The 14,549-nt window shown below is 43.4% G+C and overlaps 1 protein-coding gene across 2 annotated transcripts in view; it reads left to right on the top strand.

Annotated features, from left to right (window-relative positions):
* The first annotated feature begins 807 nt into the window (after nucleotides 1-807).
* APLP1 (amyloid beta precursor like protein 1) overlaps nucleotides 808-14,549 on the top strand; it is a 254,004-nt gene continuing 240,262 nt past the window's right edge. For both annotated transcript variants that reach the window (XM_030212233.1, XM_030212232.1), the window contains exon 1: nucleotides 808-1,007. In XM_030212233.1, the coding sequence (XP_030068093.1) occupies nucleotides 915-1,007 (93 nt within the window). In that variant the 5' untranslated portion in view covers nucleotides 808-914. The remainder of the gene's footprint in view (nucleotides 1,008-14,549) is intronic.

Here is a 14,549-nt window from a genome sequence, read left to right as displayed (position 1 = left end):
ACAGCAGATTTTTCAAAGCAGAAAGGCAGACTACTGTGAACTCTCTTATGCATGAGAAAACGTGCATATGCTAGGTCTCCACTCCAGTGCATGTACATTTATCTTCTGCCTACCATTAAGAAGATCCTGAAAACAGGAATCACTAGGGTGGTGGGGTGGGGAGGGTCCCTCAGAGTCAGGCAGATTTGGGAAGCTCAGCTGTGTCTGTAGGAAATGCCCAGAAGAGAGAGAGAGAGAGAGAGAGTGTGTGTGTGTGGGGGGGGGGGGGGGGGGGGGGGGAGTATTTTATTTATTTTTGTCTTTATGTCATGACTGTTTCGACTACACAACAAGCAGTATGGGCGTGTGTAATGTGCCGTGTACAGCTGCTAGCATTAAACAAATTATATTAGTAACAATAATTCTACCATTGAAACTGATGCTGCAGCTTCCATAATGCATCATGCTCTAGTCAGAAATCTAGGACTGGCCGTCTCTCTGCCTCCTGAAACTGGGGGTCACCTGGCAGCTCTGCGGTAGAAACCAGCCGGGGGGTGGCAGTCCCTGCCATTGTTCTCCTGTTGTTTCTATATGATCCTTGCCTTGTAAATCTTTGCTCCTTGTCTTGTAAATCGTTTCCCTTTCATTTCTGCATTTCTCTGGCATGCCACTTAAGTTCCCTGGGCTTCTGGGAGCCGTGCGGCTCTGCTCAGCTGCCTGAAGGTGGAGATCTGCTGCCCTTCCAACCAAAGTCCCTCCCCAGCACAAGCCTCCTCCTTGCTGCTATGTGATGTGAAGAGAGAGGGAAGAGGAGGAGGAGGGGCGGCAGCTGCAGCAACAGCAGCTGGAGATGCGCTGCCGCTGGTCATTATAGACCCAGCCGCAGGACTAGCAACAAGACTAGCAAGCAGAGTGCATCCCTCCGTGCCAGCGGCATGGCAGGACCCAGGCATCTCCCAGCCAGCATCCTCTCGCTCTTGCTCCTCTCCTGCACCATTTCCTGGCATGGACAGGCGGGCAACACGCAGGTGAGACAAACGGGGGGAGCGAGATGGACCCTGCAGCCCCTTTCCTGTGGGTTTAGCAGTGATAGACTGCCAGAAGGAGATGGAGAGAGGTAGAAAGATGGAGGGATTGATGCAAAAAGGCAGGAGATCAAAATGGAGGAAGGTAGGAGAGGGATGGAGGTAGGTAGGGGGGCTTTCAGACGCTTTTGCTGATTGCATTGCATTGTGTGCACCCTCCCCTCCCCTCCAATCCAGTGTATTAGCAGAAATTCCTCAGAGGCTCAGACAGACCTTAGACACATGCAGGATAAATGTGCACGATTACGACACACAAGCTCTGCTAACTGTTTTGACACATCGCTTGCTGAAAAAGCAGCATCTTCCTCCTCCCTGACAGTCACCTCAGCGACAGCAGGCCAGCAGTATGGGGATGCAGCAAGCAGGCACTCCTAGGCTCTGCTCTGCTGCTGCTCTTCCCTCTCTTATGTGTCCCGATTACAAAAGAAGCATTCACCCTGGGGAAAGAGCAGCTGAGGTGACAGAAAGCACTTGCTTACTATGTCCCCGCCCTGCTAACCTGCCACTGCACAGCCCTAGAAACTGAGAGAATGGAGAGCGGAGATGCAGAGGAAACTTGGGGGCAAGAAAGCTGGGGAATCTTGGGGCGGTGACATGAAGAGTGGCCCGCAGGGTGGAATGGAGAGGTACCTGAGGGGAGTCAGGGAAAATATGAATGAAAAAGCATATAGAGACCAAGAGAGAAATGGGAGGGGGAGATGGAGACGAACCTGGAAGAAATAGCAGGAAGGATGCAGAGAAGGGATGGAGAAAGAACAGAAGGGAACATAAGTGAGAGGAGTGGAGGAGAAAGAGTAGGGGGACTATGATGCACCAGTCCATCTGCTCTCCACCCCCCCCCCCCCCCCCCTCTATTTTAAAATCCTACATCTGTTTCGTATGTTTCATGTATGAAATCTAGCTGAACTGCTTTTAACATGTATAGTCAAACTGAAAGTCAGGACAACCATAGGAGCTAGTTTTGTGGGCACTTGAACACTCCAAATATTGAACAAACTCCTTGATTGCTTAGCACCCCCAATCATTTTCAAAAGTTGGTTCCTATGAAGAAAGCTGTGCATTCTGGTCTTGCTTTGAGCCCCACCTAAGATAATTTCTTATAAAGCCAGGCTACCTCTAGTTCACTGCTTCTCATTCCTCTCTGGATGAGACACATTTGCATACAGTGGGTCTCCAGTATATGCAAATCTATCTCATGCATATTCACTGATGTCATTCTCCCCCAGGAGGGCTGAGAAGCAATGCTCTAACAAGCGTTTGTACCCCAATATATAGAGTGTATGTACATAGAAATCCAAGTGATGCAACACATAAAATATATCTGTGTACTATGAGTATATGTGTTTGTGTATATGTATACACACACCCTGGTATATATATATAGACACACACACACCCAGTAAGAGGAGTGTATGATATATATGTGTGTGCATAGAGCGCAGTGATTCCCAAACTGGGTCTGGGAACCCTAAGGTTCCTCGACTCTCTTCAGGGGTTCCTCAAGAAATTAGATTATAGAATCTGTTAGCATGAACATATATATGTTTATATAAATTGAGGGTTCCTTGGTGTATGAAAAAAATATTTTAGGGGTTCCACCATATTAAAAAGTTTGGAAATCACTGGCATACAGCCTGGCAAGCATGTGATCAGTGTATTACACCTGTACACTAAGCATTTCTTATGAGTATATATGAATGTCTATAATATTTCACAAGGGATATGCATGAAGAGGGTTGCTGTATAGGAGGGCACGGAGGCTGTAAAGGGACATAGATGCATATATTGTGCCTGTTTTTTAAAGTGAGGATATGTGTCTTTATCTTTATAATGTTGTAAACTGCAGGGAGCTCTTATGGGATCACATGGGGTATAAGTGCCAATAAATGTAAAAATTGCTTCTCTGAAAGTTGTTGCACAAAGCTTCATCTACTCCGAGATTGGAATTACTTTTGTGTGTGTGTGCAGGTAAGAATCGGTGCTTTTGCATGTACTTTCTAGAACAAGTACATACGTGCTGATCCCGTCCCCACTCTCCTTCTCCTTCCCCAAGGAACATATACACATCCAAGGGAAATTTTATAAATATTTTTCACATGTAAATGTAAAACTGCTTTTATAAAATTACCCCAATGGATATGTGCGTACAAGTACACGTGGTGACAAGGCCATACATACTTCTCTGTGCTCTGTGTGTAGGCATGTTCTAGGGGGGAGTTTGGGTGGAGCATAGTTGGAGTAGCGAAGTATATACATTTTTTATGAAATATGTGCGATTGTGGATTGTGCCTGCGAAATGCTGTAAGCATATGTAGCTTCAATCTAGCTGCACTTTCTGCCAGGTTACCCCTAGTATTTTCTAAAGATGTGTAGACACCTATGTGCCTTTCTAAAATTGGTGCCTTCTTACCCGCTTGTTATAAAATTATCCCCCTATTGCATAAAAGTGCTGTTTTTCTAGTACATATCTTTAAGGGTATAAAGCCCAGATCAATTTTATAAGAATCTTCTTGAGCATGTAAAATGCTGTTCTAAACACTCAGGTCACTTATAGGTTATAAATAGAAATCAAACAAAATAAAACATGGAAAAGAAAATAAGATATCTTTTTTATTGGACATAACTTAATACATTTCTTGATTAGCTTTCGAAGGTTGCCCTTCTTCGTCAGATCGGAGATAAGCAAATGTGTTAGCATATAGTATATATAAGAGAAACATCAAAGCTTTACTTTGACAGTCTGACAGAGTGGGAGTATGCATGGGGACATCAAAGCATTTCATTGATATTCTAACAGGATGGGTGTTGGTAGGTGAGAGGAGGGTAATAAACAGAGAAATACAGCTTTATGGTTTATAATGGGTTAGAAAACCCAGATCCTTATTAAGTCCTGTTTGTTGGGTGTCAAAATATTCAATCATTCTTATTTCAAAGGTCTTACGTTCCTGTATTGTTTTAAAATTACCTTTCAGTATTCTTACTGTGAAATCACTGGTGCAGTGTTCTGGTCTTGTGAAGTGTTGGCCCACAGGAGTGGGGGCTTGACTGGCACCGGCAGCCTTCGAAAGCTAATCAAGAAATGTATTAAGTTATGTCCAATACAAAAGGTATCATCTTATTTTCTACTTAAGGTCACTTATACAATACTGCAGGTCCCTGCCCACAAGAGCTTACAAGTAAGGCAATAAGACATAGAGGCCCTTTTAACTAAGCCGCAGTAGGTACTATTGTGTGCTTACCACAACTTACAATGGTTTACCAGACAATCAAATAACATATGAGAAAGAGTACCTTGGTCCAAAATTCAAATTGTTTTGCGACAAAGTATGGTCCTTTATACAAAAAATTCTAAATTTTGACCAATCATTTTCCTCTTCTTTAATCATTTTGAAATTAACATCCCCATCTTTAAATCTCTGTGACTCGCTTAAACCTTTATTAGATATTCTGTTACTTAGTGCTATCCATTCAATCTTGGGATTCTGGAAGAGCTCAAATAATTTGAATCACATCTGGTAACACACAGTCTGTCAAACATAAGAACATAAGAATGGCTATACTGAGTCGGACCAATGGTCCATCTAGCCCAGTATCCTGCTCCAAGTAGTGGCCAATCCAGTCAGAAGCACCTGGCAGAAACCAATTAGTAGCAACATTCCATACTACCAATAATAAAATGTTCTATTACGTATTGTGTTGACAATGTAAGTAGTATACTATGCCATACTTTGTATTGTTATTTGAATACAGTGCACTCCATTTAAGTGCACGCAGATAAGTGCATGCTCTGTTTAACTGCATGCTGTATTTCGGTCCCGTTTTTGGCGCCATCAATTTCTATGGGGACAAACTTCGGTTTAGCGCACCACTGATAAGTGCAACATTCGCTTATATGCATGGTTTAAGACAGCTCCTCTGCAGGGAAGACTCCGCATATGCGCGCACACGGAATATGGAAGCCGATTGGCGCGTGACAACCAACGAGATTTCAAATTTCCACCCCTTTAACTGCCACAGGCAGAATAAGCGAAAGAATGTTGTTAGAGTGTACACTGGAGTCGGAGTCATCGTCGCGGCGGAACTGTAAGACTTTAACACTGGCTGAACGAATAGAAGTTCTTAAAAAATTAGAAAACAAACAAAGCATCTATTGCTAAGGAATATGGTGTCAATCCCAGTCAAATTTCACGTGTCCTGAAGCAGAAAGATCAGCTTCTGGAAGACTGGCAAAACAATACAAATCCACACAGGAAACGTAAAAGGGCGGGAAAAGCTGAGGAAGTAGAAGATGCTCTTCTTCGGTGGTTTTCTCGAGTCAGGAGCAGACAGTTTCCTGTCAGTGGGCCACTGCTTATGGATAAAGCTAACCATGTAGCTGAAAGTCTTGGACTAACTGAATTCAAAGCTACTGTTGGGTGATTGGAAAGATCGAAGGAGAGGAACAACATAAAATTCAAGAAACAGCATGGTGAGAAACAAGACGCTGATGACTGGTGTTGAAGATTGGGTTGTTTCAGTTCTTCCTACCATCTTGAATGAATTTACACCTCGTGACATTTTCAATGCTGACGAAATGGTCTCTACTGGCGAGCGATTCCTGATGGAACACTTGCATTCAAACATGCCGAAACTACTGGAGGTAAAACATCGAAGGACCGACTGACGATCCTCCTTTGCTGCAATATGGATGGGAGAGAGAAGTTGGAACCCCTCGTCATTGGAAAGAGCAAATAGCCCAGTTGCTTCAAGAAAGTTAAGCGACTTCCTGTGTATTGCGAGGCTAACACAAATTCATAGATGACTGGGGAAATTTGGAAGCAGTGGCTAAAGAAGTTAGACACTAGAATGCGGGCACAAAAGCGTCAGATTTTGTTGCTTTGTGATAATTGTGCTGCACATAGGGATGATGTCAGACTGTCTAACGTCAAGGTGGTCTTCCTGCCACCAAACACTACCTCTCTGATCCAACCTATGGATCAGGGCATAATAGCCAATTTCAAACAACATTATTGGGCTCTTGTGCTACGTCGTCTGATGAGCGTTATGGATGACCAGACTGGCAAGGATAAACATGCTGTTGAACTGGCTCGTAATCTATCACTGTTGGATTCCCTACATTTGCAGAAAGAAGCCTGGAATCGTGTTACATAGGCAACCATTGTGAACTGCTACAAGCGGGCAAACTTTGTTAAGGATGTGGAGAGGGACGAAACAGATGCAGCTGTTGCAAACGCGTCAGATGAGCAGGTTATTGACATCCCAGCCGGTGTTACTGAAGAGGAGTTTCATCGCTATGTAGCTGTTGATTACGATCTACAAACAGCTGACAACAGCACTGATGTCAACATATGCGCCTACACACAGACAACAACAGCTGATGATGACACAGATGAAATGAGCAGCGAGGCACATGCTGATGAAATTCAACAACCTCCTCCTGTCACTTTTGCAAGAGCGCTGGAGTGTCTCAACACCGTGCGGGCCTATCTGGAGGCCACTGGATGTCAGTGCTATGACAGTTTTTACCGTCTGGCAGACGTAGTCTATGGAACTCACAGACCCAAGTGTACAGAGGACTATAACTGGTTACTTCAAGTATGCCTAACGTCAGTTAACGGAGACTGTATACTGTACGTATAATAATAAACAGTACTGTACATATGTTTATCAGATGTCAAGCTTCTTTGGGTCACAACGGTTAAGTCACACTCCGGTTAACTGCATGCATTTCTTTGGTCCCAGACCCTCACACTTAAGCGGATTGCACTGTATTTTTACTGCTGTAATTGCCTATTGCTTATGTTTGATTTATTCTTACTGTGCACCGTCTTGAGTGAATTCCTTCAAAAAGGCGATAAATAAATCCTAATAATAAATCCCAGGGCAAGCAGTGCTTCTCCCTTGTGCATCTCAATAACAGACTATGGACCTTTCCTCCAGGAACTTGTCCAAACCTTTTTTTTTTAAACCCAGATACGCTAACTGCTGTTACCACATCCTCTGGCAACGAGTTCCAGAGCTTAACTGTTCTTTAAGAGAAAAAATATTTCCTCCTATTTGTTTTAAAAGTATTTTCATGTAATTTCATTGTGTGTCCTCTGGTCTTTGTGCTTTTTGAAAGAGTGAAAAATTTATTAATTTATTAAATTCTTTGATTGGGTAACTGGAGAATTGAATCATCGACGTGCTATAGACGTAATCTACTTAGATTTTAGCAAAGCTTTTGACACCGTTCCCCACAGGAGGCTCTTAAATAAACTCGATGGGCTGAAGATAGGTCCCGAAGTGGTGAACTGGATTAGGAACTGGTTGACGGACAGACGACAGAGGGTGGTGGTAAATGGAGTTCGCTCGGAGGAGGGAAAGGTGAGTAGTGGAGTGCCTCAGGGATCGGTGCTGGGGCCGATTCTGTTCAATATATTTGTGAGTGACATTGCCGAAGGGTTAGAAGGTAAGGTTTGCCTATTTGCGGATGATACTAAGATTTGCAACAGAGTGGACACCTGGGAGGGAGTGGAAAGCATGAAAAGGGATCTGAGGAAGCTAGAAGAATGGTCTAAGGTTTGGCAATTAAAATTCAATGCGAAGAAATGCAAAGTGATGCATTTAGGGAGTAGAAACCCACGAGAGACTTATGTGTTAGGCGGTGAGAGTCTGATAGCTACTGAGGGGGAGAGGGATCTTGGGGTGATAGTATCCAAGGATCTGAAGGCGACGAAACAGTGTGACAAGGCGGTGGCCGTAGCGAGAAGGTTGCTAGGCTGTATAGAGAGAGGTGTGATCAGCAGATGAAAGGAAGTGTTGATGCCTCTGTACAAGTCGTTGGTGAGGCCCCACCTGGAGTATTGTGTTCAGTTTTGGAGGCCGTACCTTGCGAAGGATGTTAAAAAAAATGGAAGCGGTGCAAAGAAAAGCTACGAGAATGGTATGGGATTTGCGTTCCAAGACGTATGAGCAGAGACTTGCTGACCTGAACATGTATACCCTGGAGGAAAGGAGGAACAGGGGAGATATGATACAGACGTTCAAATACTTGAAAGGTATTAATCCGCAAAAAAATCTTTTCCGGAGATGGGAAGGCGGTAGAACGAGAGGACATGAAATGAGATTGAAAGGGGGCAGACTCAGGAAAGATGTCAGGAAGTATTTTTTCACAGAGAGGGTGGTGGATGCTTGGAATGCCCTCCCGCGGGAGGTGGTGGAGATGAAAACGGTAACGGAATTCAAACATGCATGGGATATGCATAAAGGAATCCTATGCAGTAGGAATGGATCCTCAGAAGCTTAGCCGAAATTGGGTGGCGGAGCAGGTGGGGGAAGATAGGTTGGTGGTTGGGAGGCGAGGATAGTGGAGGGCAGACTTATACGGTCTGTGCCAGAGCCAGTGATGGGAGGCGGGACTGGTGGTTGGGAGGCGGGAAATACTGCTGGGCAGACTTGTACGGTCTATGCCCTGAAAAAGGCAGGTACAAATCAAGGTAAGGTATACACATATGAGTTTATCTTGTTGGGCAGACTGGATGGACCATGCAGGTCTTTTTCTGCCGTCATCTACTATGTTACTATCCTGCTTATAATTGAACGAGAAAAATGCCCAAGTTCCGACCTAAATCGGGAGATGGACGTTTATCTCACAAAAACGAATAAAGCGGTATAATCGAAAGCCGAATTTGGACGTTTTCAACTGCACTCCGTCGCGGATGCGGACAAAGTTGATGGGGGCGTGTCGAAGGCGTGGTGAAGGTGGAACTGGGGCGTGGTTATCGGGCGATCAGAGATGGGCGCCTTTCGCCGATAATGGAAGAAAAATATGCGTTTTTAGCGAGAATTTAGGGCACTTTTCCTGGACCCTGTTTTTCCACGAATAAGGCCCCAAAAAGTGCCCTAAATGACCAGATGACCACTGGAGGGAATCGGGGATGACCTCCCCTGACTCCCCCAGTGGTCACAAACCCCCTCCCACCACAAAATATGCCATTTCACAACTTTTTATTTTCACCCTCAAATGTCATACCCACCTCCCTGGCAGCAGTATGCAGGTCACTGGAGCAGTTATTAGGGGGTGCAGTGGACTTCAGGCAGGTGGACCCAGGCCCATCCCCCCCCCCACCTGTTACACTTGTGCTGGTAAATGGGAGCCCTCCAAACCGCCCCCCAAACCCACTGTACCCACATGTAGGTGCCCCCCTTCACCCCTTAGGGCTATAGTAATGGTGTAGACTTGTGGGCAGTGGGTTTTGAGGGGGATTTGGGGGGCTCAACACCCAAGGGAAGGGTGCTATGCACCTGGGAGCTCTTTTACCTTTTTTTTTGTTTTTGTAAAAGTGCTCCCTAGGGTGCCCGGTTGGTGTCCTGGCATGTGAGGGGGACCAGTGCACTACGACTCCTGGCCCCTCCCACGAACAAATGCCTTGGATTTATTCGTTTTTGAGCTGGGTGCTTTCATTTTCCATTATCACTGAAAAACAAAAACGCCCAGCTCACAACTTGTCGAATAAAACATGGACGTCTATTTTTTTCGAAAATACGGTTCGGTCCGCCCCTTCACGGACCCGTTCTCGGAGATAAACGCCCATGGAGATAGACGTTTTTGTTCAATTATGCCCCTCCATGTTACCCGTTCTACATCACTCAGGGTTTTATAGACCTCAATCACTTCCCCTCTCAATCATCTGTTTTCCAAGCTGAAGCGCCCTAACCTCTTTAGCCTTTCCTCATATGGGAGGAGTTCCATCCCCTTTATGATTTTGGTTGCTCTTTTTTGAACTTTTTCTAAACCTGCTATATGTTTTTTGAGATGTGGAGACCAGAACTGAATGCAATATTCAAGGTGAGGTCGTACCATGGAGCAATGCATCTGAAAAAAACAAATCTCCAAAAACTAGGCAAATTCGGTCTCCATTAGAAACCTATTTATCTAAAAGCTGACATATTTCCCATTGAGAAACACTGGAAGAATACTTGGTTAATCACTTCCTTTTGTTGGTTTTGTAATATTTGAAAGTTTGTTTATATTTCTGTTCTTACTTTATGTAAATATCAAATTTTTTTCAATAAAATATTTAAACTAAAGAAGAAAAGGACGTGTTCAGGTGTCCTGTAATAAGTTTCAAGTCAGCGAGTGCAAAAAATATTTTTTTATTTTTTGTTGTAGGGGATGTGTGTGGGGGCAGAGAGTAGGCATTCCTGCACTAATCCATGCATCCGTTTTTACTCCTGTGGTAATTCTTTTTAATGGCCACTCACTAAAAGGTAATATTAGTGCATGGCCATTAACAGGAAAAATAGAAAATCGGACATTTTCCAGCTGTGGTAAAAATGGCTTTAGAGTGCAGAGAAAACCCACATAAGGGTGTGCTAAGGCCACTTTTTACTGCAGCTTACTAAAAGGATCCCATAGTGACTTGCCTAGGTCAAAAGGAGGGGCATAATCGAAAGGGACGCCCAAGTTTTGCTGAGGACGTCCTCGCAAAACGTCCCGATGGAGGGGCGGGGGAAACCCGTATTATCAAAACAAGCTGGACGCCCATCTTTCGTTTCGATAATACGGTCGAGGATGCCTAAATCTTGAAATTTTGGTCATCCTTACAGATGGTCGTCCCTAGACTTGGTCATTTCTGATTTTCGGCGATAATGGAAACCAAGGACGCCCATCTCAGAAACGACCAAATTCAAGCCCTTTGGTCGTAGGAGGAGCCAGCATTCATAGTGTACTGGTCCCTCTGACATGCCAGGACATCAACCGGGCACCCTAGGGGGCACTGCAGTGGACTTCATAAAAAGCTTCCAGGTACATAGCTCCCTTACTTTGTGTGCTGAGCCCCCCAACCCCCCCCCCCCAAAAAAAAAAAACCCACTACCCACAACTGTACACCACTACCATAGCTCTTACGGGTGAAGGGGGGCACCTACATGTGGGTACAGTTGGTTTCTGGTGGGTTTTGGAGGACTCACATTTACAACCACAAACGTAACAGGTAGGGGGATGGGCCTGGGTCTGCCTGCCTGAAGTGCACAGCACCCACTAAAACTGTTCCAGGGACCTGCATACTGCTGTGATGTACCCGAGTATGACATTTGAGGCTGGCACAAAATATTTTTAAAGATATTTTTTGAGGGTGGGAGGGGGTTACTGACCACTGGGGGAATAAGGGGATGTCATCCCCGATTCTCTTCGGTGGTCATCTGGTCAGTTTGGGCACCTTTTTGTGCCTTGGTCGTAAGAAAAACAGGACCAGGTAAAGTCGTCCAAATGCTCGTCAGGAACACCCTTTTTTTTTCCATTATGGGTCGAGGACACCCATGTGTTAGGCATGCCCAAGTCCCGCCTTCGCTACGCCTCCAACACGCCCCCCGGAACTTTGGTCATCCCCACGACGGAAAGCAGTTGGGGACACCCAAAATCGGCTTTCGATTATATCGATTTGGGCGACGATGTGAGAAGGACACCCATCTTCCGATTTGTGTCACAAGATGGGCGTCCTTCTCTTTCGAAAATAAGCCTGCAGGCATGTCAGTGGGAGAAGTGGAATTTGAATTCAGGGCTACTGAGTCTCCAGTCCAGTTATCTAACTGCTCACTGCACTATACAGCCATCTTGACATGTGGGGTTCCCTATTCGCTGCAGAATTCCTTGTGAATGTTGAATAATAATCTTGCTTTCTAGAGATAACATACGTTTTACTCAACATGTGTTCTTCATATTTGTAGATAAATAGATTTAGAAAACATCTTAAGACCTATTTGTTTCAGAAAACATACTTATGACAGCCTGTTTAATTTAGCCTCGAAGGACCTTGGTTGTGGAGTCTGGATAAAGCTCTTGAGTTGTTTTATGTGGTATTTTATGTTGTTATTCTTAATTGTGTACAATTTTTTTAAATAAATAAATAAATAAATAGATCTGTATATATGTGTTTGTGTAGGTGGGTACAATGATAAAACCTGGCTCAAAAATAGGTCTTTGATAGAACTGTATGGTGATTGTGCAACAAAACTGTAGCATGATAAATACTTGCAAATCATGATGTTATTATGACATCATTATTTACAATTTGTCCACATGTGTTTTCATGAGAAGATAAGAGTGTAACAAAATTTCTGAGACAAAATGTTATGGAGTGAAAACGTTTTTTTTTTTTTTTTTAATGTTTCCTGAAAAACAGTGCTCACTTGGTGAACTGAAGAACCTTATTTGCAAAATCGATATTACTAGCAAGATTTTAATGAGTTGCTTCAGTGTTTGGAGGAGTGGGGGCACTTATACCATTGCGTCATTGACAATGCTGTTAAACAGTGACATAAGCTTCTCTGCTCATGCATCACAGCAAACAGTGGTCATTTTGAACATATACTTTAAACTGTCAATGCAACTATCTTAAATTCTGCAATTTTCTATATACAGGTAGATTTTTCTATATGCAGGTTGATTTTGAGCATAACTTTTGTTGCATTCATATTTATCCTTTTCATTTGCATCTTTATTATCTGAAGTTTGCACAGAATATTTATCATGCTATATATTTGTTGCATGATCCTTTTATAGCTCTAGCATAGGCCTGTTTGTGAGCCAAATTTTATTATTTATTTAGTTGTATAAAACTATTTATAGCCTGCCTATCTGCAATTCTAGGTGGGTAACAATGAAACATGCATTTACCTCATTATTGTACACCAAGCCATTTATTCATTATAGAGAAAAATCAAGAGTCCTATTATTTTGAACAGTCTGGCCGATATGCAGCGCTATTTAATCAGCCAGTACCGGCTCCTGGTCTGTTAAACAGCACTTAACCAGCTATTCGCAAATATTCAGCGGGAGATAGCCAGTTATCTCCCGCTGAATATTCACAGTCAGTGTATACTTCAGGTTTCTATATAGTGCTACCGAAACTGCATGCGCAAATCCAGGTGTATTCTGTGTGTGTGCTCGCAATTTAACTAGTTAACAAGCCAGTCAGCACTGATAATTGCCACTTAACAGGCAATTATCGACACTGGCTTTAATTAGAATTTATGCGCACAACTTGCTAGGCGTATTCTATAAAGTGGTGGATGTAAATTTTAAGGCATGCAGCCAAAAAAGGGGTGTGGCCATGGGCATGGAATGGGCAGATTGTGGGCATTACAAAAATTATGCATGTGGTTATAGAATATCCCTGCACTGTGCCTAACTTAGATGCCAGTATATACACCAGGCTTTACTTGGCATAAATTTCTGCGACTAGTTTTAGGTGCTGTAAGGGCTCTAGGTGTATTCTATAAATCGTGCCTAAGTTAGGCGTGGTTTATAGAATACGCCTAGGCAGAAATTATTTTGGCTTCATAAACTGGCTAGCTACAAATATTCAGCACATCGCCAGCTAAGTTTAGCGGCCAAATAGGACTGCCTAAATAGCAGTTCTGTCTTTAGCTGCTATAAACTTAACTGGCCAGTGCTGAATATTGACATAGCCAGTTAAGTTTAAACCAGCTGGCTCAGCGCCAATTGCGGGACTTAGCCGGCCTGTCTCCCATGTGCTGAAAATCGCCTGGAGTGTATATGCATAGATTTGGGCAAGTAATAAAGTTGGTGCTGGGATGGAAGTCAGAATATCAGGAGGTCATTCTATAAGTGCAGGTATGTGAAAGCCTTAGTCTGATAATACACATGGTGGGTGTTATAGGTTATTCTGGGTTCATATGGTGTCATGTACTCTCTCAGGTTTGGACATACCATACAGGACCAAATTTCACTTGTTTCAAGTCATCCAAAGAAGGTGTCACACTGTTGGTGGGTGGAAATGTGACTGGTAGTCATAAGTTGGAGTTATTGCTGATTGGTAGATATAAAAATCCTTGTGCATTCAAAACATACATAACCTACTGCTGTTATACAGAAGCCAAAAAGAAGCCTGGATGAGTTGCGAGGTTTTCCTGGACTCGTATGGCACTTGCTTAATACCGGAGGTGAAAAGATTTCAGTTTTGTAACAGAAAAGATGCAAATGTCATTTTATTTTTGAACAATGTGCCGTCGCATCCCACAACTGAACGCCTAGAGCAAGAGGAAGGTAGATTCAAAGTGCTTTGTTTTTTTTTTGCCACCAAATGTGATATCTGTAATGCAACCAATGGATCAAAGAGTTATCATTTCATTGAAATGACTTTACAGAAAACAACTGTTACAATAACCTCTACTGGCTGATATTGAAGATGAATGTGCCATGATCCAATTCGTAGGAGAACTGAACATAAAAGATTGTTCCTACATGGTTACTGATGCTTGGAATCAGAAAGACAGGGAGAAAGAGAAGAAGAAGATGATGTGCTTAAAAACATTGCTAATGATGTTCTGCAGGTTTCTGGCTGCTCCAATTGTGATATTGATACATTAATGATCCAGGATATCAGATCATAACAGATAATGAAATCGTAGAATCAGTACAAGACAAGGAACATGACGAAGCAGAAACTGATGATGATCACTAGCAGGGGCATTTTCGAA

This window comes from Microcaecilia unicolor, chromosome 8 (genome assembly GCF_901765095.1).
Source record: "Microcaecilia unicolor chromosome 8, aMicUni1.1, whole genome shotgun sequence".
NCBI lineage: Eukaryota > Metazoa > Chordata > Amphibia > Gymnophiona > Siphonopidae > Microcaecilia > Microcaecilia unicolor.
Note: the sequence above shows the minus strand (reverse complement) of the source record. Positions and strands in the feature narration are given on the sequence as shown.